Source organism: Papio anubis, chromosome 2 (assembly GCF_008728515.1).
Source record: "Papio anubis isolate 15944 chromosome 2, Panubis1.0, whole genome shotgun sequence".
Classification (NCBI taxonomy): Eukaryota; Metazoa; Chordata; class Mammalia; order Primates; family Cercopithecidae; genus Papio; species Papio anubis.
The window spans coordinates 12193043-12220988 of NC_044977.1; the positions used below are offsets into that span (position 1 = coordinate 12193043).

The 27946-nt window shown below is 35.6% G+C and overlaps 1 protein-coding gene and 1 pseudogene across 10 annotated transcripts in view; one reads left to right on the forward strand and one right to left on the reverse strand.

Annotated features, from left to right (window-relative positions):
- The window catches only part of ZNF654 (zinc finger protein 654), an 83550-nt gene that overhangs the window by 30068 nt on the left and 25536 nt on the right, over positions 1-27946 (forward strand). For all 10 annotated transcript variants that reach the window (XM_021933947.2, XM_031662942.1, XM_031662941.1 and 7 more), the window contains one exon: positions 24251-24332. Coding sequence is in view for 4 of the 10 variants with exons in the window: in XM_003893810.5 (XP_003893859.3) it covers positions 24251-24332 (82 nt within the window). In the remaining 6 variants the exon portion in view is untranslated. The remainder of the gene's footprint in view (positions 1-24250; positions 24333-27946) is intronic.
- Positions 4854-27946, reverse strand: part of LOC103880941 — a 45036-nt pseudogene continuing 21943 nt past the window's right edge.

Consider the following 27946-nt stretch of genomic DNA (forward strand, 5'->3'; position numbering starts at 1 on the left):
AAAGGAATAATGAGATATGAAAAATGAATTTGAAATTAAGAAAATATGATGGTTAAAATTTAAAGTTCTGTAGGAAGGTTGGAATATGTAAAGCTGAAGAAGAAATCCAGAATATAAAACAAAACCAAAGAGAAACTTAAATGTGTGCGTGTACATTGTGCCTCTTTAAAAATTGATTTGTATATATTTAAAATTGTAGGACGGAAGGAGAGTTTAGAATGTATTATTTAGATTTGTAAGAGTGAGGCAGTTAAAAAAAAAACCTTTATTGATGGATGGATGGATGGATGGATGAATGGAGTCTGGCTCTGTTGCCCAGGCTAGAGTGCAGTGGCATGATCTTGGCTCACTGCAGCCTCCTCCTCCTGGGTTTAAGCAATTCTCCTGCGTCAGCCTCCTGAGTAACTGAGATTACAGGCATCCATCACCATGCCTGGCTAATTTTTTTGTATTTTTAGTAGAGATGGAATTTCACCATGTTGGCCAGGCTGGTCTCGAGCTCCTGACCTCAGATGATCTGCCCACCTCAGGCTCCCAAAGTTCTGGGATTACAGGCGTGAGCTACCATGCCTGACCTAAAAAAAAAAAAGAAAACTGTATTAAAAAAATTATATTTATTTTGTGATGCTGGAAGGAATATGTGAATGTATTTGTATTTGAACTTTTTGATTATACCTGACAAATCTTACTCAAGTTTAAGTATTTAAAAAAAAAAAAAAAAAAAGGCCAGGCGTGGTGGCTCACGCCTGTAATCCCAGCACTTTGGGAGGCCGAGGCGGGTGGGTCACGAGGTCAAGAGATAGAGACCATCCTGGCCAACATGGTGAAACCCTGTCTCTACTAAAAATACAAAAAATTAGCTGGTCGTGGTGGCAAGCGCCTGTAATCCCAGCTACTTGGGAGGCTGAGGCAGGAGAATCACTTGAACCCAGGAGGCAGAGGTTGCAGTGAGCTAAGATCACACCATTGCACTCCAGCCTACATATACAGTGTTTATATTTCTACATTAGTGTATAGTCATGTCATAGGCCTTTACATTTACATTCATTCACCATTCACTCACTGACTCACCCATAGCGACATCGTTCTTGCAAGCTCCATTCATGGTAAGTGGCCTATACACATAAACAGCTTTTATATTTTACACTGGGGTGTCCAATCTTTTGGCTTCCCTGGCCACACTGGAAGAACAAGGATTGTCTTGGCCCATATATAAAATAAGTAACACTGATGACAGCTCGTAAGCTAAGAAAAAAAAAATTGCAAAAAGATTATGTAATGTTTTAAGAAAGTTCACGAATTTGTGTTGGGCCTCACTGAAAGCCACCTAGGCTGCACGTAGGCTGCAGGTTGGACAAGCTTGTTTTATACTGTATTTTTACTTAGTTTTTTGTGTTTAGACACACAAATACTATTGTTACAGTTGCCTATGGTATTCAGTACAGTAACATGCTATACAGGTTTGTAGCCCAGGTGTGTAGTAGACTATACCATTTAGGTTTGTGGAAGTACATTCAGTGATGTTCACACAAGGACAAAATCACCTAATGATGCATTTCTCAGAACATATCCCCAGCCGTACTATGTTGGCTGCCCCATCAGAACCATAGAAGTGTTGGAGAGAGAAGTAATTTCCTTAAAGAATTGGTTATGTAGAGAAAAATAATAAACAAAAAAATAATAACACTACAAAGAAAATGTTTACATTATTTTGCAGATTACCAAAACTGTTTCAGTTATTCTCTACTGATTTTTGAAGAAAATAAGTATTAAAAGAAATTATTCGTGGCATTTTTTCCCTCTTTCATCTATATAATCTTTGTTAATTTTAGCGTTATGTGAAAATTCTTATAAAACTTTCAAAAGTTCTTTGGTTATATGTCATTTATTGACTTCTCTTGCACTGCCTGCTAGCTGATATGATTTGGCCGTGTCCCCACCCAAATCTCATTTTGAGTTGTAGCTTCCGTAAACCCCATGTGTCATGGAAGGGACCCAATGGGAGGTAATTGAATCATGGGGTCAGGTTTTTCCTGTGCTGTTCTCATGATAGTGAATAAGTCTCATGAGATCTGATGGATTTATAAAGGGCAGTTCCCCTGCACACGCTCTCTTGCCTGCCAACATGTAAGACATGCCTTTGTTCCTCCTTCGCCTTCTGCTGTGATTGAGGCCTCCTCAGCCATGTAGAACTGTGAGTCCCATTAAACCCCTCTTTTTCTTCATAAATGACCCAGTCTCGGTATTTCTTCATAGCAATATGAAAATGGACGAATACACTAGTTTTTTGACTACTGCCCATGTAAACAATAATGTGTTAAGCAGAAGCAAATCTTATCTAAGATGTTCAATATAAGTCAAAAGAAATACGTTATGTTGATGACTTACTAAATAGTAAGATTTCTTAGAAGGAAAACTTTTTGCATTATTTGTATTTACTTTACAGAGAAGTTAATTATATTTTCCATACCAGAAGAAAAATGGGGAAATAGCAACATGTTAGTTCTACTAAAAGAGTAGTCAACCTACAACAGTATGTTATTTTATTTAAATATTTAATCAAAAAATTTTTCTAACAATTACTGCATAATTATTTATTCTGTAAAGCTCTGCTTGCTTCTAGGGATAAAAGAGAATATAAGATAGATAAATTCTCGTTCTCAAAGATGTTACAGAGCTAAGAGATATTATATTAAACAAGCAGTTACACTTTTATATAATGGTAGTTAGGAGGGAATTACAGGGTGCAATGAGAGGGGATAACAGGGACTTGACCTGTCTTGGAGGTCAGTGAAAATGTGCTGGGTGAGCTAACTTGCTGTACTCTGAAGGAATGACAGGAATAACTTAGATGAAGGAGCAGAAGAGCCTCTTAGGGATGGCAAACAGAATGTTTAAGGCACCTGGATATTAACAGATTTCAATATATTTATTATCTGTTTTTACAGTTCTTTTGATTTGTATCATGACTTTAAGTTTTTTATTTGCTTGACATGAAAAAATGAGGAGACTGTCTTTTATATATGTATAACATTTACAAATAAAATATGTTATATGGAAAAATTGTAAGTTACTATATTCTCTGGCAGTATTGTCTGGTATATATGTCCACCTTAGTAAAAGGCTTTATCTACTTTGTAATTATACTTATGTATTGATCTGCCTTCTATCAGCTGGGAGACTTGAAAAATTAGAGTTTTGCTAGTGTTGTCTACAGGGAAGGAAAGTGGATTCTGCTTTTATTTATACCTGAGTGTTATTTCCAATGTTACAGAAATAAAAAGTCATGTGGTGAATTGTCTTAAATCAGCTAATTATAATTCTGTCTACCTTTACCTGGGTTGACTGTCCTTCTAAGCTGTATTTTCTAAAGAAACAGAGATTTTGCTTTGTGCATATGGACCTCAAATTCATTCTTTGCAGATAAGAAAACCGAAGCCTGAGAAGTTGGGGGACTTTTGCAAATTGAGTTAATTAAGTTGTTACTGGTTTTTTCCCTCTTGCCTTGTTTTAGATTGGTTAAATACTGGTTCCTAAGTTAAGTTTCACAGGTGGAACAAAGTCAAACACTCTGAAACTAAGTGGACTTTCAGGCAGAAAACATAAACTTTATAAGTTTTACATAAAAGAAAAGCACATTTTAATGCTGCCTTCACAACCTCCTTTTACCCAACAGGAAGGAAATGTTCATAGATTTCAGCATTCCAGGCAGAGGTGAGTTATAGGACAGCAGGTATTTGCCTGACGGCCACTAGGTCCACAAGAATCCCTGGAGGAACTAGTTCAGCTAGTAGTATTTGGTGTGTGCACTGGCAAAGACTAAAAGGTGTATTGGCAAGTTGTCTAAGAGAGAAGACCAAATGTTCTTGTCTTCATGGAGCTAAGTGGGTATAATCAGTCTCTTATTTTGAGTGGCTAGATCATCTTGGACTAGACTACACATGTAATGTTTAGATCACTGATATTTTCTGATTATGTTGCTAAATTGTACTGTATTTCAAACACAGCATTTATGCCTAGCCTAACTTCAGTCTTTACTCTATAATCAAGTTTTACTTGATTGCATTTATAATTTAAGTCTAGGCTTTCGACTAATTTAGGAAATGGCTTGGAAATACAGGAAGAAAGTCTAATTATAAAGGTACATTTGTTTTTTGTGGGGTCTGGGCCCCACAAAAGGTGTTTGTCTTGTAGGGTTCAATGAGTATTGCTCATCTCCACAGCACATAGCACTCTTACTACTTCCTGACTCGTTACATTGACGAACACTTATTCAGCACCTTAACCAATTTTGTATCTACTGTCTTTACTAATCATTTGTGACATGTGAACTTGGTCATTTTAAAGAAAAATCTAGGCCATCCAGCCTTCTATCTCTTTGTCTTCTCTCTCTGAGGAAGAGATAATTTTATATATATATATATATTTGAGGCAGTTGGTGGTCTTAATTGTTTTCTCTTACTAAACTTCATGAGATGGTTTTGTTCTTCCCTATTACACTAGAATATTTTGTTTATAGGATTTGTTGTAGCTGAAGTCAATATTAAAAAATTCTTAGTGCATTTGTTTATATTGGCCATCGTTAGAAACTTAGTATTGCATTTGGTCTTAGTTGTGACGAGCATCTTTTCCCCTGTAATTTTGGTCTTCATTGCTCCCTTTATTGATTTTGGAGTAAAGTGGTTGGTACTGTAGTTGTTTTATGGGCAAAGAGATAGATTACTAATTGGTATATTTGTGTTGGCAGGGATGGAAAGTGATCGGGGAAAAGAAATACCCTGTTCCCACCCACATTACTATATATATCAGAATCTAGAGGACTGTACATGTGTCGTTTTGGAAAATGGTATTTATTGTTTTTCTATTCTGAAGGAAGGAAAGCTTGATAGTTCTCTTGGTCAGTGTGGATATACAAAAATTAGAGCAAAAAGCAGTTGACTGCAACCTACTATTAGGAAGATCTTTATTCTTTAAAAGTTATTCTTTAAAGGATGTATATAGTCATTATGAATGGTGTAAGTACGTTTGAATTTTTTTATTTTGAATGGCTTAATCTTGTACTAAGTCAGATCATTTAAAAACTATATATCTGAACTTTTTTTTTTTTAACTTCCTTCCCACTAATATTTTTGGTTTATAGAACTACAATATTATACTGGCAGCTTTTACTGTGGAATGAAGAAAAAAGAAAAAAAATTACATGAAATGCTTCTGTAATTATAAAATTGACAAAATTTTGCTCACTGCTTCTTACAAAGAAAACTTATGAGAAACTATCCCAGGATTAAGGCGCTGGAAGAATTTCTTCCAAGTTTGCTATATAAGAAGCAATGAACAGAATTATAGAATTCAAAATATTTAAGCAAATCATATATTTTTAGTAATTTATTGTTTGAAACTTATTAGCTATAGTTTTCTTAAGCTATGGTACCTTGAAAAGGTTTTCCCTTTTAATTTTGGAATTGAGGTTAATAAACAATTTGCTCCTTGTTTTGTAGGGAATGATTTTCAATGAATTCACTTTTGTTTCCCTTTTTAGTTTTTCCCCCTATGAATAGGACTATCAGTATGTTAAAGAGAACCAATACTAGCTTTTCTCCTGTGGAGCACAGTGATAAGCACATTTTTTCAACGACGTGTTTAGGATAGAAAGGGGTGGGGAGAAGGGAAGAGACAGGAATGTGAATGTATTATGTACTAAGAGAAGTGACAGGGATCACCCCCTCCTTTAGCCCTTTGCTGTTTTTTCCTCTTTGTTTTCTGCATCCTCAAGGTATGCATGCAACATCAGTCTCTCTTCATAAAATGCTGTCATAGTTTTGTAGACATTTCACATTAGCTTCTTTTGCAAGAACCAGGTCTGCTTCATCTATCTTTCCATTTCATTAAAAACATAAATCGCCACAGGAATCTGTTGCCCCAATAATCTTTTCTGGTTCTAGTCTTATCTCAAAGCCCCGAGCGATATCATTGCTCTGTTCTCTTTTTTGGACTTGGTACTGTCAGCACAGTTTGAGAAATTGGATTTCCTTGCTACTTTCTGACTTCTCCCCAGGTTTGTTATTTTAACCCTCCTTCATCATCTTAAACTTTTTTGTAAACTAAGAAATGAGCTAAAGGCAATCCAAGTTTTTCTCAGATTCCCAAGTATTGTGCTCCTCAGAAAAGCCTTTCCACATCAGTAGATACTCCATTTGCCCCTTAACTACATGCGTGTCTAGTACCTTCTCCACAGTGTACTCTTCATTCTCTGACGAACTGTCAGCTGTGTGCTTGGTTTTCTTTCCCATGTTGCATTGTTCCACCTGAAGGACTAAGGCCACTGCATCCCAGATACCCCCAGTTTGTTCTTTCCCTCTGGGCTATCAGTAGTGGCCTCCCCTCCCGGGTCTAGGGCTTGGCAAACTGACCTTCATTTTCTTTTTGATTAAGATATATTTCAGTCAAGATTCAGTTAGGTAAATGTAAACCATGCTAGATAATTCAGTAGAAGGAACTTACTCATAGAATCACTTTTAAAGGTGTTAGATGATCTGAGAGAATAGACAGGAGATGGTGAACCTGCACAATGGCAATTGTGGCAAGTTGCTGTTAGCTCTAGAAATGGAGGGACAAAGGAAAAAGAAAGTATTACTAGAGCCCACAGACAGGAGATAGTTGATGAGAGGAAGCAGCACTGATTTGTGTGAGAGGGTACCTCTGAAGAGATATAACTACTGCTATAGAGGATCCTAAAGCTGAGGGGTTAGGGGAGAAAGACCCTTGTTTCTCCTTCCTCCTGACTTTTGATTTCTACCGCTGACTCCCTTTAGCCAAACCTAACCAGAACCCAAAGACCTTTGTTTTGAAAGAGATTTCCACTGATTATTGAATTTTACATTGGCAATTTTTTTTTCTTCCCATACTTTAAGTCCATCCAGTGTCTTCTGGCCACATTTTCTTGTGATGAAAAATCTGCTTTTTATCTGGTTCCCTGAATGTAACGTACACTTTTAGGGGCTTGCTTTTAAGATTTCATCTTTATCACTTTTCATTTTTAATTTTTGAGTAGGTAATACATGTTCATGGTTCAAAATGCAAAAAGTATAGAGTGTACAATGAGATACCCTTGCCATTTACATCTACCTGTCCCCTAGTTTCCTAGTTTCCGTTTCTGTAGCCATCCAGTGTACTTATTTTCATGAATTTTCCTTTCAGATGTATAATGCATATATAAGAAAAAAACCCCCATATTCTCAATTTAGACAAATGCTAGTATACTACACACACAGTTTTGTATCTCCGTTTTTCACTTAGATATCTTTCCCCATCAGCATAGAAAGAACACTGGTCATCACATTGGCTGTAGAGTATTTCACTCTTATGTGTATATCAAAATGTAATTAACCAGCCCCTTACTAATAGATACTTAGTTTTTGTTTCAATCTTTTGCTGTTACCAACAACTGTTTAATGAATTACCATGTATGAGCGGAATATGTACAAGGGTATTTGTATATCCTAGATGTATCCGAGGAGTAGAGTTAATTGCTTGATGAAAGAGTATAATTTATCAGTTATCATACATTTATACAAAGAATATAATTTGTCACTTTGGTAGATACTGCCAAATTTCCTCTGTAAAGGTTGAACCGGTTTACATTTTTGCCAGCAATGTAAGAGAGTAACAATTTTCTCACACCTTTGTTAACAGTGTTTTTTTTTTTGTTTTTGTTTTTTAATAATGGGAGATTTTAACACCCCACTGTCAATATTAGACAGATCAATGAGACAGAAGGTTAACAAGGATATCCAGGACTTGAACTCAGCTCTGCACCAAGCAGACCTAACAGACATCTACAGAACTCTCCACCCCAAATCGACAAAATATACATTCTTCTCAGCATCACATCACACTTATTCCAAAATTGACCACATAGTTGGAAGTAAAGCACTCCTCAGCAAATGTAAAAGAACAGAAATCACTATACTGTCTCTCAGACAACAGTGAAATCAAATTAGAACTCAGGATTAAGAAACTCACTCAAACCGCTCAACTACATGGAAACTGAACAACCTGCTCCTGAATGACTACTGGGTACATAACAAAATGAAGGCAGAAATAAAGATGTTCTTTGAAACCAATGAGAACAAAGACACAACATACCAGAATCTCTGGGACACATTTAAAGCAATGTGTAGAGGGAAATTTATAGCACTAAATGTCCACAAGAGAAAGCAGGAAAGATCTAAAATTGACACCCCAACATCACAATTAAAAGAACTAGAGAAGCAAGAGCAAACACGTTCAAAAGCTAGCAGAAGCCAAGAAATAACTAAGATCAGAGCAGAACTGGAGGAGATAGAGACATAAAAAAATCCCTCAAAAAATCAATGAATCCAGGAGCTGGTTTTTTGAAAAGATCAACAAAATTGACAGACCGCTAGCAAGACTAATAAGAAAAGAGAGAAGAATAAAATAAACGCAATAAAAAATGATAAAGGGGATATCACCACCGATCCCACAGAAATACAAACTACCATCGGAGAATACTATAACCACCTCTATGCAAATAAACTAGAAAATCTAGAAGAAATGGATAATTTCCTGGACACATACACCCTCCCAAGGCTAAGACGGGAAGAAGCTGAATCCCTGAATACACCAAAAACAGGCTCTGAAATTGAGGCAATAATTAATAGCCTACCAACCAAAAAGAGTTCAGGACCAGACGGATTCACAGCCGAATTCTACCAGAGGTACAAAGAGGAGCTGGTACCATTCCTTCTGAAACTATTCCAATCACCAGAAAAAGAGGGAATGCTCCCTAACTCTTTTTATGAGGCCAGCATCATCCTGATACCAAAGCCTGGCAGAGACACAACAAAAAGAGAATTTTAAACCAATATCCCTGATGAACATTGATGCAAAAATCCTCAATAAAATACCAGCAAACCAAATCCAGCAGCACATCAAAAAGCTTATCCACCACAATCAAGTTGGCTTTATCTCTGGGATGCGAGGCTTGTTCACCATAAGCAAATCAATAAACTTAATCCATCATATAAACAGAACCAAAGACAAAAACCACATGATTATCTCAATAGATGCAGAAAAGGCCTTTTACAAAATTCAACAGCCTTTCATGCTAAAAACTCTCAATAAACTAGGTATTGATGGAACCTGTCTCAAAATAATAAGAGCTATTTATCACAAACCCACAGCCATTATCATACTGAATAGGCAAAGACTGGAAGCATTCCCTTTGAAAACTGACACAAGACAGGGATACCTTCTCTCACCACTCCTATTCAACATAGTGTTGGAAGATCTGGCCAGGGCAATAAGGCAAGAGAAAGAAAGAAAGCGTATTCAATTAGGAAAAGAAGTCAAATTGTCCCTGTTTGCAGATGACATGATTGTATATTTAGAAAACCCCATCGTCTCAGCCCCAAATCTCCTTAAGCTGATAAGCAACCTCATCAGAGTATCAGGATACAAAATCAATGTACAAAAATCACAAGCATTCCTATACACCAGTAACAGACAAACAGAGAGCCAAATCATGAGTGAACTCCCATTCACAATTGCTTCAAAGAGAATAAAATACCTGGGAATCCAACTTACAAGGGATGTGAAGGACCTCTTCAAGAAAAACTACAAACCACTGCTCAACGAAATAAAAGAGTACACAAACAAATGGAAAAACATTCCATGCTCATGGATAGGAAGAATCAATATTGTGAAAATGGCCATACTTCCCAAGGTAATTTATAGATTCAATGCCATCCCCATTAAGCTACCAATGACTTTCTTCACAGAATTGGAAAAAACTACTTTAAAGTTCATATGGAACCACAAAAGAGCCTGCATTGCCAAGACAATCCTAAGCCAAAAGAACAAAGCTGGAGGCATCACACTACCTGACTTCAAACTATACTACAAGGCTACAGTAACCAAAACATCATGGTACTGGTACCAAAACAGAGATACAGAGTAGTGGAACAGAACAGAGCCCTCAGAAATAACATCACACATCTACAACCATCTGATTTTGACAAACCTGACAAAAATAGGAAATGGGGAAAGGTTTCCCTATTTAATAAATGGTGCTGGGAAAACTGGCTAGTCATATGTAGAAAGCTGAAACTGGATCCCTTCCTTACACCTTATACAAAAATTAATTCAAGATGGATTAAAGACTTAAATGTTAGACCTAAAACCATAAAAACCCTAGAAGAAAACGTAGGCAATACCATTCAGGTCATAGGCATGGGCAAGGACTTCATGACTAAAACACCAAAAGCAATGGCAACAGAAGCCAAAATTGACAAATGGGATCTAATTAAATTAAAGAGCTTCTGCACGGCAAAAGAAACTACCATCAGAGTGAACAGGCAACCTGCAGAATGGGAGAAAATTTTTACAATCTACGCATCTGACAAAGGGCTAATATCCAGAATCAACAAAGAACTTAAACAAATTTACAAGAAAAAATCAACCCCTTTAGAAAGTGAGTAAGGATATGAACAGTGTGGTGATTCCTCAAGGATCTAGAACTAGAAATACCATTTGACCCAGCCATCCTATTACTGGGTATATACCCAAAGGATTATAAATCATGCTGCTATAAAGACACACACACACATATGTTTATTGCGGCACTATTCACAATAGCAAAGACTTGGAACCAAACCAAATGTCCATCAATGATAGACTGGATTAAGAAAATGTGGCACATATACACCATGGAAAACTATGCAGCCATAAAAAAGGATGAGTTCATGTCCTTTCTAGGGACACAGATGAAGCTGGAAACCATCATTCTGAACAAACTGTCGCAAGGAGAGAAAACCAAACACCGCATGTTCTCACTCATAGGTGGGAATTGAATAATGAGAACACTTGGACACAGGGTGGGGAATATCACACACCGGTTCCTGGGGTGGGGTGGGGAGAGTGGGGAGGGATAGCATTAGGAGATATACCTAGTGTAAATGACGAGTTAATGGGTGCAGCACACAAACATGGCACATGTATACATATGTAACAAACCTGCATGTTGTGCACATGCACCCTAGAACTTGAAGTATAATAATAAAAAAAACTTTATTATGACAATTTTCAAATATACCTGAAAGTAAAAGTAGTAGAAGCAACTATCACCCAGCTTCAACAGTTACCAGTATATTGTCAATCTTGTTTCAGGTATATTTTCCCACTCCTTACCCACTGCTAGTTATCTTTTTTTATGTAAAGCTTTATTAAACAGTGTAAATTCCATATAATTCACCCACTGTCAGTTTATATTTCAGTGATTTTTTGGTAAGTTTTATAGAGTTATGCAACCATTACCACAATCCAGTTTTTCATTTTCATTGCCCCAGAAAGCTCCCTCATGCACATTTGCAGTCAGTCCCCAGTGCCTACCCAGTCCAAGGCAACTACTGCTCTGCTTTCTGTCTCTATAGAGTTGTTATTTCTAGACATTTCATATAAATGATATCATACAATATGTAGTCTTTTGGATACTTTCACTTAGAGCAAGTGAAAATATTGAAAAATAGTTCACTTTTTGTGAAAGAGTCATGTAAAATAGTCTTTTAAATGACTATTTTTCGCTTAGAATAATGTTCTTGAGGTTTACCTATGTTATAGCGTTTATCAGTAGCTCATTCCTTTTTTGCTGCATAGATTTCAGTATATGGATATATTACATTTTATTTGTGCATTCAGGAATTGATGGCTGCTCAGATTACTTCCAGTTTTGGGCTATGACATGTGTGTATGTGTTTTAATATGGCCACATCTTTTCATTTCTTTTAGGTAGATACCTAGGCATAGAATTGTCAGATGTATGATTAGTTTATGTTTAGCATGTTGTAAAACTCTTACTCTATATCCAAAGTGACTGTACGATTAAAATTCTAACCAATTTCCTACTGAGGTAGCAGTTTCTTTACATCTTCACTAATACGTTTTTATCTTTTTCATAATAACCATTCTAATGGTTGTACAGTAGAATCTCATTTTAGTTTTAATTTGCATTTCCTCAGTGCTGTCGTTGGTAAGCATCTTTTTGTGTGCTTTGCTATTTTATATTTTCTTTGACAAAATCTATCAATTTTTTTGATCATTTTTAAATTGTATTATTTGTCATCTTACTGAGCTCTAAGAATTCTTTATGTATTCTGGATATACACTCTTTATCAGATACATGATTTTTGATTTATCCCACTATATCTTGTCTTTTCATTTTCTTATTGGTGTCTTTTGAAGTTTATTGCTGGTTTTAAGAAATTTGGTTGTAATGTGTTTTGTGTCATTTTCTTCATGTTTCTTGATTTTAAGCTTCTTGGATCTGTGGGCTTATAATTTTTGTCAACTTTTGGAAATTTCCTCAAAAAACTTTTTTTAGAAACCACTATTATGTTTTTCTTCAGGGATGCTACCTGAAGGGGAACAACAGCTGTCCTGCAGCTCATTAATAGCTCTAGTTGTTTTTTGTCTTTCTCTTTTATTTTAAATAGTTTTCTATTGCTATACCTTTGTTTTCCCATTATAATATTATCTTCTATAATGTCAAATTTGCTGTTAATACCGTAATACAATGTATTTTTCATTTCAGACATTATGTTTTTTACGTGCAAAAGCTTGATGAAGTTCTTTTGTTTCTTCCATTTATTTACTTAACATGGTTAATCTTTTCTCTACCACTGGGGTTCACAAACTATGGCCCATGGGCCAAATCCTAAAATAATATCTGGCAATTCAGTCTCTAAACCCAACATATAGTGCAAGAATTTGAAGCCAGTGGTGCACTGAATATCATGATAGCAACAACAAAACCCATATTCAGTTTAACTTCTGATTGGTTTTACTCATATGCTCCACAATAAAGCCCTAGCAGAAGAAAAGACATGCCTCTTTCTAGTCATAAATGCTGTTTACCTCAACCTCTACTGTCTTTTTTTTTTTTTTTTTTTGTTTAAATAGTAATTTCAACTTTTAGTTTAGATTCTGGGAGTATGTGTGCCAGTTTGTTGCATGGGTATACTGCTGAGGTTTGGGATATGAATGATCCCATAACCCAGTGGTAAACATAGTAACCATTAGTTATTTTTTAAATCCTACCCCCTGCCCCACTAGTAGTCTCCAGTGTCTGTTGTGCCATCTTTATGTCCATGAGTACAAAATGTTTAACTCCCACTTATAAGTGAGAACATGTGTTATTTGGTTTTCTGTTCATGCGTTAATTCACTTAGGATAATGGCCTTATATAATGAAGCCCAGCTTTCAAAAACGAGAAATTATAGACACATTTAAAAAAAAAAAAAGAGAGAACCACTATTAAGAGATAAAGCAATCAGTAGAGCCAGATCCAGATATAAAGGCTATTGTGGAAAAGACAGAATACATTTGAGCAGATTGGAAATTTCGGCACAGAGATGGAAACGTTAGGGAAGATTCAAATGGAAATTCTGGAAATACACACAGTAACAGATGAAGAATGGCTAAGACCTTCAGATTCCTTAGTAGACTTAATGCAGCTAAAGAAAGAATGAACCTTGAATGTAGATTCGTAGAAATACTCAAACTAAAAGGCAAGGAGAAACAGCACAGAGTGTCTAAGAATTTAGGAAAATCTAAAACTGTCTACTAGAATCTCAGAAGATAAAATGAGGCAGAATAATATTGACAAAATAATGGCATGAATTTTCTTAAAATAATGAAAAGGATCCAGCTACAGAAACTAGAACACAAGTAGGTCAAAGTAACAAGAGAAAAAGACATTATCCAAAGAAGAGTAAAGATAATGTGTAGCAGACATCTCTTCAGAAATTACAAGCCAAAACACAATGAAGTGACAATTTTAAAGTGATGAAAGAAAAAAGAAGTATTAACTTTTTTTTTTTTTTTTTTTGAGATGGAGTCTTGCTCAGTCTCCCAGGGTAGAGTGCATTGGTGCCATCTTGGCTCACTGCAACCTCTGCCTCTCAGGTTCAAACAATTCTCCTGCCTCAGTCTCCCAGGTAGCTGGGATTACAGGTGCCCGCCACTATGTCTCGCTAATTTTTATATTTTTAGTAGAGACGGGATTTTGTCATGTTGGACAGGCTGGTCTCAAACTCCTGACCTTAGGTAATCTACCCGCCTCGGCCTCTGCTGGGATTACAGGCATGAGCCATCACACCTGGCCAGACTTTCAGTTTGAGAAAATATATTTCTAAAGTAAAAGAGAGAGATGTATCTAGAGAGATGTATCTAATCAAAAACTGAGGTAATTCAGTTCTGGCAGGCCTGAACTACAAAAAACGTTAAAGGGAGTTCCATAAGCAGCACCAGATGCTAGACAGAAATTTGGATGTATCTAAGGAAATAGAGCTGAAAATGGTAAATAAAAACTGAAGATAAATATCAAATTAAATTTTTCTGATTTTTAAACACTGTAAAACATAACTGATGGTCTAAAGCAGGGGTTGACAAAACAGTTTTTAAAAGGGCTATTTTAGACTCATGGACCCTAGTGTCTTTGTTTGTAACTACTCACCTTTGCTCTTGTAGCAAGAAAGCAGCCATAAACACTACACAAATGAATCGATAGGGTTGTGTTTCAACACAGTTTTTATAGAAACTGGCAGGCAGCCTATGGGCCATATATTCCAGATGCCAGGAATAAAGCAAAAATTGTAGTGAAATATTATTGGTTTGTAGCATATTTAAAATCAAATGAATGACAAAAATAGCACATAGGTTATTATACCTAAAGCACCATAATATTATTTGAGATTAGGCTGGGATTTTTCAAGGCATATATATTTGTAAACTCTGGAGTAACTGCTAAAAACAAGTGGATGTGTTAAGCCAAAGTGGACACTAAATGGAATCTTAAAATTGCTCAGTCCCAAAGAAGGTGAAAGAGGTCAAACAGAACAATGAATAAACAGAACAAAGGAACCTATTAAGATGATAGGTTTTAATCTAAGCATATCAAAAATTACATAAAATTTAGCCACGCACGGTGGCTCACGCCTATAATCCCAGCACTTTGGAAGGCCAAAGCGGGCAGATTACTTCAGGCCAGAAGTTCGAGACCAGCCTGGCCAACATTGTGAAACCCTGTCTCTACTAAAAATACCAAAAATTAGCCGGGTGTGTTGGTACATGCCTGTAATCCCAGCTACTCGGGAGACTGAGGCACAAGAATTGCTTGAACCCAGGAGGTGGAGGTAGCAGTGAGCTGAGTCACACCACTGCACTCCAGCCTGAGCAAGAGAGCAAGACTCAATTTCAGAAAACAAACATAAATTACATAAAATTCAAATGGTCTGTGCCTATTAAAGACAGGAATTCGGTTGACAGAAAAGCAAGGTCTAGCTAACAGATAACATATCCATGCCCCCATGCCCTTTTTTAGATAAACAGATACATACATTTTTCCACCCTGCTTTTTTTACTTAGTAGTATATCTTGGAGATCACTCCACAGTGATAGACTATTCCAAATCCATTTTTTACAATTTATAGTATTCTGTGGATTCTATGAATTCTATTGTGTTGATGTAGCATAGTTTAGTCAATTTGTCCTCTACTGGTATGCATTTGGGTCGTTTACATTCTTTTCCTGTTATAAATAGTGCTATGGTTAATATCCTTTTGGGTACCTCTTTTTGAATTTTTGCCAGATTTTGGGGGTAGGTTCCTAAATTGTAATGTTGCTAAATATGCCCAGTGTTCCTTCCATAGTGCTTGTACCATTTTGCATTACTACCCACAAAATCTGGCCTTGTATACCTCTGACCTCGTCACAATTTATTCTGTCAATCTTTTGATTTTTTTTTGACTGAACTAATAATGAGAAATGGCATCTTGGTGTATTTTTAATTTGTATTTTTGTTACTGTGACTGAAGTTTGAATATCTTTTTCTCACATCCTTTGGTATGCTTTATCCCCCCAAAACTCATATTGCAATTTAATTGGAATTGTAACAGCATTAAGAGGTGGGACCTTTGAGAGGTGATTAGGCCATGAGGGCCTGCCCCCTCATAGGTGGGATTAATGCTGTTATCAAAGGGTGAGTTTGGCCTCTTTTTGCCGCTTGGCCCTTCCACCTTCTGCCATGTAATGATCTAGCCTTCCTCCTCTCCAGAGGATGTAGCATTCACCGTACCATCTTCTCAGAAGAGAAGGGCCTCACCAGACACTAAACCTGTTGGCGCTCTGATGAGCTGCCAGAATGGGAGTCAAGTAAGTTTCTCTTCATTATAAATTACTCAGTCTCAGGTATTCTGTTACAGCTGCACAAATGGACTAGGATGTTCTTGAAGACCATTTGTGTTTGATTTTCCACGAGCTATCTGAGTATATGTCAATCCTATTTCCTATAAATTAGTTGGACTTTTTCTTCTCATTATTGTTATAGGGATGTTAAGCTCTTCCTGTGGTGTAAGTTAAAAATGTATGTTTTTTCATTTATCTTTTTTTTTTTTTTTTGGAAGACAGAGTCTTACTCTGTCGCCCAGGTTGGATTGCAGTGGTGTGATCTTGGCTCACTGCAACCTCCACCTCCTGGGTTCAAGCAATTCTCCTGCCTCAGCCTCAGGAGTAGCTGATACTACACATGTGTGCAGCTACCCCCAGCTAATTGTATTTTTTGTAAAGACAAGGTTTCATCATGTTGGCCAGGCTGGTCTCAAACTCCTGACCTCAACTGATCTGCCCGCCTCGGCCTCACACGTCAGTCCCAGAGTGCTGGGATTATAGGTGTGAGCCTCTGGGCTCGGCCCTTTTTTTCATTCATCTTTTGCTTTGCATGTGGTGATAATTTGTTTAATGCTTTTTTAAGCCATGTAGATTTTTAAAATGTAATTAAAATATATTAATGTTCCCCTATTGCTTCTGAGTTTCTTATCATAGCTAAGAAACATTTCTCAGTAACCAAGTTATATAAGGATTTTTTTTCTGATATTTGTGCTGTATAATTTTTAACATTTGGCTTTCCAGTATGAAGAAGTGAATTTTTCCCTGATTTGAGATGAGATGCTGTTTTTATCATATACTAAATTTTCACATACAATTGTCTCTTTTTGGATTTTCTATTTTATTTCATTAGCCTATTTGTCTGTTCGTGTGCCAACACAATGTTGATTTAATTATAGAGGCTTTACAAAATGTAATATTGGCTAGTCCCTTTTCATTTCTCTTGTTGTTTCATGTTTCCTAGATACTCAATGTTGTAATGAAATTGTCTACCCCCAGAAAAACTTGAAGATACTTTTACTGTATGTAAATGTGTAAATTAGTTAAGGGGAATTTAGCTCTTAACTTATTGAGGTATACACTTTATATACTTTATCTTCCTCCGGTAAAATGACATTGGAACACTAATGCTGAATGAATGCTTATATGTTATTGATGTCATGTGTTTTTGCTCTATTTTTGAAGCCCAGATGAGATTATTTTTATTAGTACTTCAAATTGCCAAAATTCTTTAGCCTATATATTTACTGATTTGCATCTTGGACCTTTCTTTCCAATTTAATTTCCCATGTTTTTGTAAACAATCTATATCTTTCTCTGTTTATCCACTGCTCTTTATTGGTATTTTATAGTTTATTATGATTAGCTGGATGTATAATTATTTTATTTATCTCTGTTCGCATTTTCTGGGCTCTCCTGAATCTATGGATTTGGATTTTTCATCAGTTGTGAAAAATTCTTGTCCAGTTAATGTCTTAGCCACATTTCTTATTTCCCTTTTAGAACTATGATTAAACATGTGTACTCCACCTCTGTGTTCCTTAATTCTTGCTTCTTGTGTTTTCCATTTCTTTTTCTTTCGGTAGGTACTCTGGATAATTTTTTCAGTGTACCAATTTTTTCTTCAGGTGTATCTAATCATCCATAAAATCTGCCTACTGACTTTTAATTTCAATGATTTTATTATTTCTGGAAGCATTTTGACTACTGATAATTTTACCTTGTTCTTTATATTTTCAATGTCATCATTTCTTAAACTATATAATAGCTTATTTTATACTCTCTATGATTTTAATAAAGTCTCTGTGACTGATGTTCTTTTGGCCTTGTTCATAGTGCTTTGTTTCCTTGTATGTTGTGGTTTTTATTGTTCTTATCATGATTATTTTTGTTTATATTGTGAGTTTGTATTGTCTAGAATAAATTTATCTGTGGTAATTGAAGCCTGGATTGAAAGAATTTGCATTTGTTTTTGTCAGGTGCCTGGAGATATTACTAGCTTGGGACCAGTATTAACTAAATTCTTCACTTGAGAATATTTTGACCATGTAGGTATATGAATTCAGGTCACAACCTACAAGAGAAGATTTTCAAAGTAGTTTTTTTTTTTTTTTTCTACTTAGCTCCAAGTCCACACTGGCAGTTTTCCTTCCAGTCTAGAAATGTGGGGAAGAATATACTGGTGTAGCTATTTGAATTTGTAGCCAAGGCAAGCTCATTTTAATTGCTTTCAGAGGGAGAATTATTAAAGGTACCTAGTGACTCATACTATGGAAAATACAATGTACAGTTTCTTTAGTTTTGTCCGTACAGTAGTCTCCCCTCATCTGTGGATTCACTTTCTGCGGTTTTTTACCCATAGTTAACGATGGTCCAAAAATGTTAAATAGAATATTCCAGAAATAATACATTTTAAAATTACAGGCCATTCTGAGTAGCATGATGAAATCTCACACCATCCCAACTAGGATATGAATTATCCCTTTGTTTAGTGTATCTACACTGTATACGCTACCTGCCCATTAGTCATTTCGTAGCCCTCTAGGTTATCAGATCAACTATCATGAGTATCACAGTGTTTGTGTTTAAGTAACCCTTATTTTACTTAATAATGGCCCCAAAGCCAAGAGTAGTGATGCCGGTAATTCATATATGCCAAAGAGAAGCTATAAAGTGCTTCAGTTGAAAAGGTGAAAGTTCTCAACTTCAGAAAAAAAAATTGTATGCTGAGGTTGTTAAAATCTCACAGTGAGAACAAATTTCCTATCTCTGAAATTGTGAGAGACAAAGAAACTCATGCTAGTTTTATTGTCCCACCTCAAACTGCAAAATTTAAAGCCACACAGTGCATGTTAAGGTGCTTAATTAAGATGGAAAAGGCGTTACATTTGTGAGTGGGAGACATGAACAGGAACATGTTCAAATTGATGAAAATTGGGTTAGGTACTATCCGTGGTTTAAGCCATCCAGTGGAAGAGAAGGGTCTGGTAATATCCCCTGTGGATAAGTGGGCACTTGTGTGTGTGTGTGTGTGTGTGTGTGTGTGAACAAAATGTTAACTTTTTCCTCCCTCAGTAAAGATGTTACTGAAGAAAGTATTTTGAAGATTAAGTGCACTGGAATAGTTGAGTATGTCAATGTTACTCACAATCAAATGCTCTTTGTTACTGAATAGAAATTTCTGTGAGATAACAAAGCTTCAGTTAGTATATATAGAAAAGTTGTTAAAAGTTGAGTGGTTTAAATAAAATGTGGGTAAAAGTTTATTATATTATTGTTTGACTCACATAGAGTAGACCTAATTTTCCTTTACTTAAATTGGTTAAGTGGATTTCTTTTATTTGGATAGTTAAGTATCATATTTAGTGGAATTTTCCTATGGTAGATAAATGCAGAAATCTTTCTTGTATTTTAGTATAAAAATTACTAATATGCTACAGAAATCCAAAAAAGAATAATAATTCTGGTTATCACTATCAAACACTCTATGTCTGTCTGTGTGTTTTAGGGAAGTCTGGTACTTTATTACCATTTGTAATACAGTCATATGCCACAGAATGACATTTTGGTCAATGACTGACCACATATATGACAGTGGTCCCATAAGATTATAATAGCGTACTTTTACTGTACCTTTTCTGTGTTTAGATACACAAATACTTAACCATTGTGTTACAGCTGCATATAACATTCAGTATACAAATGTGCTGAACAAGTTTGTAGCCTAAGAGCAATAGCTTACTATACTATGTATACTATATAGCTTAGAGGTATAGCAGGCTACACCAGCTAGGTTTGTATAAGCACACTCTCATGTTTGCATAATGACACAGTTGCCTAAGGATGCATTTCTCGAATGTATCCCTTTTAGTAAGTGATGCATAACTGTATATAGGAAAATATGGTCTGAATTCCTAGCATCCAAATGACAAAATCAGTTTGTTTCATAAATAGGGACTTTAGTAGTACTCTGGTTATTTGCTTGCATAGCAAATAGGAAGATACTGATTGATGAAAGGCAAATAAGTATGATTATGTATCATAGATTTTTTTAAAAATTCAAAACACATATCATTTAGCATGTATTTGTCCTACTACAAATTATGTTTGTCTGTATATACAGTTGACCCTTGAACAATGCAGGAGTTGGGGTGCTGACCACCCTCCCCCATGCAGTCATATTCACATATAACTTTTGACTCCCCCAGAATTTAAGTACTAATAGCCTTCTGTTGATAGGGAGCCTTACCAATAATATAGAGTGTTGGTGCACACACATTTTGTATGTTATATGTATAATACACTGAATTCTTATAATAAAGGAAGCTAGAGAGTAAGTGTTATTAAGAAAACCATAAAGAAAAGAAAATATATTCATTCTTAAGTGGAAGAGGATCATTATAAAGGTCTTCATCCTTGTTTTCATGTTGAATTTGCTGAGGAAGAGGAAGAAGAGGGGTTAATCTTGCCGTCTCAGGGTTAGCAGAAGTCTGAGTTTGTTTATAAGTAGACCTGCACAGTTTAAATCCGCATTATTCAAGGGGGAACTGTAAATCATTTTGTTTGGGAATATCCTGGATAATTATTTCAATTTAGGTAAATGAACTGTACATAACTTATAATTTGGACTCAAATTTTTTATAAATGTATAAACTATTAACATATTAAAACATGGTAAAAATGTATTAAACACATTTATTGTAGAAACATATTAAACATGTTCAACATGAAAAACTGATAAATACTATGATACAATAATAAATTTTTGGAAAGAAATCTTTTGATGAGTTTAATCAGATATTTTAAAAAAATCTTTACAGTTTAAGAATAATTGGTCTGTTACATTTCAACAAAATTGACATATGTATAGCTGAGCAGAACAAACTTCTGAAGATCTTGTGTTTCCTCATAGATTGTTGAAGAAAATCTGGATGGTGACATGTTAATAAATAATGGTTGTACTATGTTATTAATCAGCAAATACCTATAGCACTAAGTGCCAGGAATTATGCCAAGTGCTTTTCAAGAGGTGGTTACTAATATTATTACTTGTGTTTTATAAATAAAGAAACTGAAGCATTGAGATATTAAGTAACTTGCCCAGGGATACTCATCAATTAAGTAGTGGAGCTGAGATTCAAACCTAAACAGCTAGACCATGGGTCTGTAAAGGACCAGATACTAAACATTATAGGCTCTCTGCCTACAATAGGTCTGTGTTGTCACTGGTCAACTCTACCACTGTGGTATGAAAGCAGCTATAGTCAATATGTAAATAAATGGATATGACTGTGTTCCAATAATACCTTATATATTAGCACTGATCATTGTATTTCATGTAATTTTCACCCACCATGAAATACTATTCTTTTGACTTAAAAAAATTTAAATATGGCTAACCATTCATATCTCATGTACTGTACAAAAACTGGCCTTCCTCGGGCCAGATTTGGCCTGTGAGCAGTAGTTTACTAGCCTTGCTGTAGGCTGTTACTTATTATGGGCTTCTACTTTATACTATTTTGGACTCATTCAGTCTGCACCCTACAGAGTTTTCTTCCATAAGGAGGGCTATACAAGTTGATCTCTAAACATTTAGTTGATTATTTATAGAGTCAATAGGAAATACAACAGGTTGGAAACAAGAGGTTTCTAATTCTACATACATTTCAGTTTCTTATAGTAATTTCAGCCTTTTCTTACTTCATAAGTACTTGCTGTCTTCCTTAAAACTTCCTCTAAGGAAAAGGTTTGATGTGTTTTGCCTTTATTTACTGTTACTTTGCATGTGGTTTTTCTCTCTTTAATATCATTATCATGGAGTTGGACCATGTTATTTAGGTAACTGGTAGTGGGGTATGCACACTACCATCTGTGCTTTAGATGGTACAGTCCAAACAGCAGTTTGTAAAGTTGGTGGGTAGTGGGTTCATTTCTGTTTTAGGAACATAATAACTGCTGTGTTGAACATGGATTTTGAGTAAGTATGGAATGTCTAGAGTGGAGGTCCATTAGATGTTTAAAGATGAGATAGATGTGAATTAGTGCTTTGTTACTAGGAACAGAGAAGACTCCAGAGGCACTTTTTGGTGGGCTTGTTTTATACTTATTAATAGTAAAATGAAAAATTACAAAAGGATTAATAACAAAAAATAATTCTGCCTTTCATTTCTGACCCCTAGTTCTTATTTGCCCTTTGCAGAGTCAGTTGCTTTGCTGGATATCCTGCTAGATAGTCTGACAATGTACAAACTTTATGTATTGGTGTATATGTTCCCTCCACCCCTTGACCCCTCACCTCCATTCCCATTTACACAAAGATAATGTGATGAATATATATCTCTGTGTCTTTGCTTAACAATATATCTTGGAATTTTTTATTCATATAGATGTAGCTATATTCTCACTAATGTTCCATTAATATTTGTATTATATTTCATTGTATGGATATATTTAATTTACCTAGTACCCTATGGTAGACATTTCCAGTATATTTCCAGTTTTTTGCTACTATAAACCATTTGTAATGTATATTGTTGTTTATGTCTTTGAGCTTATGTATGTATATTTCGAGGATGAAATTTCTGTAAGTAGAACTGCTAGGTCAAATGGTATGTGTACCTTTTAAATTGTGATGAGTATAGGAACATTTATATTCCCTCCAACAAGATTATCAAGTCCTGTTTCTATACACCAAAGCCATCATAGAATACATCATCTCTTTTATTTTCATAAATATGAGAGGAGAAATAGTATTTCATCTTTATAATTTTGGCCTGACAATTAATAAGAGCATGTTTTTCTATTTGAAAAAAAAAATCCACTTGCATTTATTTTCTGTGAAATATTCTCTTGCAGTTTTCTACTAGGTTATTGACTTTTTATTTTTTTTAACCTAACTTGTAGAAGCATTTAAATTAAGGAAATCATCAAATAATCTTTCTCCGTGTATCAGTTTGCTTTGGACTGGTTTTAAGTTTTTTGGTCCGTTGATATTTTAAAATTTGTAGTAGTCAAATTTATAAAAATGTCAGGTTATGAAGTATGGTGATTGTGCTGTAAGTGTGTAACTGTGTAATATTTAGGTCTTTTATATAATTTTAAAAGCATATATATTCTCACAGTTATATTTTATAATTTTAGTCTATTAGTGATTTGTTTTGATTAAAAGCAAAAACCATTTATTAAAAAAAAACTTCAGGTAGTTACACTTGAGGATCTGCTAGATGAATTAAGATCTAAGATTTAGAGGGATTTGTCACTTGTACTACTTTAGGATTGCTAAACAATAAATAATTTTATAATTTTCCATGCTCATGATTAGGAAATCATTCATGTTCTTTTCTTTATGAATCATAAATTATTAAGAGCACATATTTAGTAACAGTATTTCCAAATGATTTATTTAAAAATGAGGAACTACAGAATTTGAGCAATCCTGTTATGAGTGGGATAATCAAGGTAAGCTTAGTGTGAGGAACCATGTGTCATTTATTACATATAGTTGTTAGTATATGCTATAATATAAATGTTGGCCAAGAGTTTTATGGTGATTCTCTAACTTATGTTTTTGTGTTAATTTTATCCAACTCTTATATCACCCTGAAAAAAACGAGATTTTGGATTTTCTCTGGAGTCCTATTATATTATGGTGAAGCCAGACTTCGGGTTCATTTTAGATCATCCTTCCATGTATAGCTCTATCATTGTTGTGACCTTGTATGCCATTAAATTGTATTGCATTGTGGTCATTAGTAGGCATGAGTAATATAATTGTTTCATTCTATAGTTCTAAAACTGTAAGTATATTTCTTTGTATTTTCCTTGAAGGCACTTCTTTTAAAATCTTACAGAAAACATAATATGAATTCTGGTGATCAGTACAATTTTTTTAAACCAAAAAATTTTAAGTCAAATATTTGATATTAGATAGCTGTTACTAGTTGATAATCTTTTAATTGGAGCAAAACACTCAAAGAAGCAATGAAAATTATTCACTTATTCTTTCTAGGAGTTTCTTTGAGTTGCTGCTGTTCTTTGGAAGAGATGAGTTTTATGAAGAGCCCTTAAAGGATATTCTTGGATCATTCCAGGTAAAAAACAGTTTACTACTTCACATTTTGTTTACACTTAAAATAGACCATTATGCTCTCACTAAATACAGCTTATTGGTTATTTATTGCTTGTAAGTTTTTAATGGTTGCTAACGTGACAGTGTTTAAGATCCTGTTATTACTGGCTGATAAAGACAACTCATATAATTAATTTTTAACTGTATTCCCAAGCAGTTCCTAGCTGGAATTCATATTCCACATTTGCTAGAAAAGAGCCTGCTACCACCCTTGTGGATTCCTAGAACTTTCCCTGGTGAAAAACGATTCTTCTTTGCCAGACTTGAAGCAAGCTGTCTATCCCATGCCACTTTTTCCCTTGGCTGTACCTTGATTTTCTCTCTCATAATAGCTTTCCCCAGCTAGGAGGCAGAAGATTTTTTTTTTTTTTTTTTTCCGGGCACCTGGTATAGAAGAGAAGAGAGTAAATTCAGAAGGGAATGACAAAAGATTCAAGACCTCTCCTGTAGATGAAAGACATTTGATCTTTTTACTACTTACTGGGAAGCAACCCTGACCCACTCGGTGAAGTAAAGGAAGATGTACTTTGAGCTCCCCCTAGGGGTGAAGTCTCCCTGACTGCCCATTTAGAACTGAAATACACAGACAACGTATCTTGTATTTGTTACCATGGTGTTAAAAGGAAGGCTTATAGACAACCAGACTGCTGTATTAGGTACATTATATTGAACATTCTACTTTAACCATTCTTACATTCAGCAAAAGTGGTAAAAATACCTGTTCTCATGGAACTTCTGTTCCAATTAGAGTATATATTCAAGTATTTAAAACTTATTAATTTTCCATTCCATTTTTTTTGACGCTTGTGTTCTCGGTAATCCATTCTTAAAATTTTACTCGGCAAATGTTTATTGAGTCCTCACAGTATGCTTTGCACTGAGGTCTGAGAAAAACAGTAGTAAGCAAAACAGAAAAATCCTCCTATTGTGGAGTTATTAATTCTGGTATAGGGACAGAAAGACAATCAAACCTTTATAAATGAAAAACTGACAGATTCATTAGAGAAAAATAGAGGAGGATGGGGATAGTGCTGGCATAGTGATATTGGGGAAGGATATTTCAGTATTAAATGGAGAGGTAAAGAAATACCTCATAGAGATGTCAGCTGACCACTGATAATGGGAACCACTGAAATATTTGGAGTAGACGAGGGACAATATTTAACTTCCACTTTAAATGTATGGAAAACATAACACTAGTGAAGGCACATTTCCTTTATTTTTTCCCTTGTAAGCAGGGTGCCCATTCAGTTATCAAAATAATAAATTTCTCAAGGAAAAGTTAACGGTTTTGCATACTTTTCTATCTCCTGTTCTGATCCTTTGACACTCTCTAATCCTGGCTGATTCTAAAGCTCATCTACTAACCCCCCAACCCCACCTTTTAAAAGTCTCTGCCATTTCTGCCACTTTTGTTACTGTGGCTTCTTCCTACTCTGAATTTCCTTGAGCCTGTAACTCCTACCTTCTAAGAGAGGTTTCACCTTTTGCTCTCATGTTATCTTTACTTAGAGAAACATCCTTCATTTGCTGACCTGAGCTTCTGCTGTAGGTGCTTCCCAGGCCTGTGCCCTTGGGAACTCAGGAAGGGCCAACATGTAATCTTCATGTATACCTCCCTAAAACCTTGTATTTTCCAAGCTTACAAATTATCCAGGCTTTTGACTGACATTGATAATAGTCACTAATTGTGATAAGTGACTAATTCAGTGACAACCCCAAATGTCACTTTTTGAAATATTTTTAATATATTGTACTGTGCAAGTACAAACCCTAGCTCCCCAAGTGGTTCATCTCCATACATCTTTCATACAGATTCATACCAGCATAAGATGGTGTTCTTTCTCTTCTCCTATAAGTAGGACAAACACAGTCCTACTCATATTTTAATGTACATAAAGATCACCTGGGGATCTTGTTAAAATTTAGATTATGATTCAGTAGTTGTGGGAGGGGGCCTGAGAGTCTGCATTTCTGATAAGCTCCAAGGTGATAATTAATGCTGCTAGCCCCTGAACCACACTTTGAATACCAAGGTATTCTTTGTTGGATTTCAGTTAACTTCTCTTTCCCCCGCTGTATTTCCACCGTGAGTTTACCAGCTTTGCTGCTTACACTGTGTCATCCTGGGCAAGTTTCATAATTTCTGTATCACTTTATTTATTTGTAAAATGGGGGCAATAACTATACTTGCTGCATAGTAACTTTATGGGTTAAATGAGTAAAGTGCTTGGCATAATTCCTGGCAAAATGATCATGTCATTGTTTTTAAGGTAGGCAGTAGAGCCTGTCTGGTGAAGGGCATGAGTTCTCAAGTCTTACTACCTGGATTTTTATTTTTACAACAATACCAAAACCATGCTATTAGATTTATTATTTTCTTCCATGAATTTCTGATCTCCTAAAATCTCAGTTGTTCAAGTAAAAAGTTCTAACTCTTCTTACCTATAATTTTTCCTCTCTGTTATTTCTAGAAGAAACTTCATTCTTAGAGCCAAATGTTCCATTTACTGGCTTATAAAAATTTTCTTCTTAGCCTTTTACTTCCAGTAGTTTTGTTTACATTTCTCATATGATGCATCTGCCTCATCATCATTATATCTAGCAGTTTTCGAGATTCCCAATGAAATGACAAAAATAATGTAAAATGAGGGAAAATAATAATGATAAATGCTGGAAATTAGGATGGGAGCTTGATGTCAATTGCTCAGGGATGAAACCAGATTGACGGGGGGCAGGGGAACAAATAATACTTGATTGACTGAATGCGATGAAACAGGGAAATGTGTGAGAGAGGAAAAAATAATACAGAGAGAAAGAGAGAACTTCTAGTGGTATCCAGTCATGTCCCCCGCTACCCCATGCTTGTAACAACAAGGGCTGGAGGAAATAGCAGGTGGTAGGGATTTGGGGTGTGATCAATATCATTCTTGTTGCCGCTTCTCAGAAGTGCATCAGGCATGCAGCAGAGCCTAAAGGACAGAAATCCTGAGTGACTTTTATATCCACATTAAAAATAAGATACATGGGCTGGGCGTGGTGGTTCACGCCTGTAATCCCAGCACTTTGGGAGGCCGAGACGGGCAGATCACCTGAGGTTGGGAGATCTAGACCAGCCTGACCAACATGGAGAAATCTCATCCCTACTAAAAATGCAAAATTAGCAGGTTGTTGTGGCTCGTGCCTGTAATACCAGCTACTCGGGGAGGCTGAGGCAGGAGAATCGCTTGAACCTGGGAGGCAGAGGTTGCAGTGAGTAGAGATCACGCCATTGCACTCCAGCCGGGGCAACAAGAGTGAAACTCTGTCTCAAAAGAAAAAAAACACATATATATACATATATATACACACACATATATATGTGTGTGTGTGGTGTGTGTATGTGTGTATATATATATACATATGGCTTTTCATGAGAGCATTCTTTCCATTGAGAGAATGAGGGATGACCCAAACTAAATGCAGCCAGCCCCATTACACAGAGGTAAGAAAGTCTCATAAGAGAGGTGTAGTTGTCTTTCACTGAAGCTTCCTCTGTACTCTCTCATAGGCCATGATCTACCAAATTAAACTGTA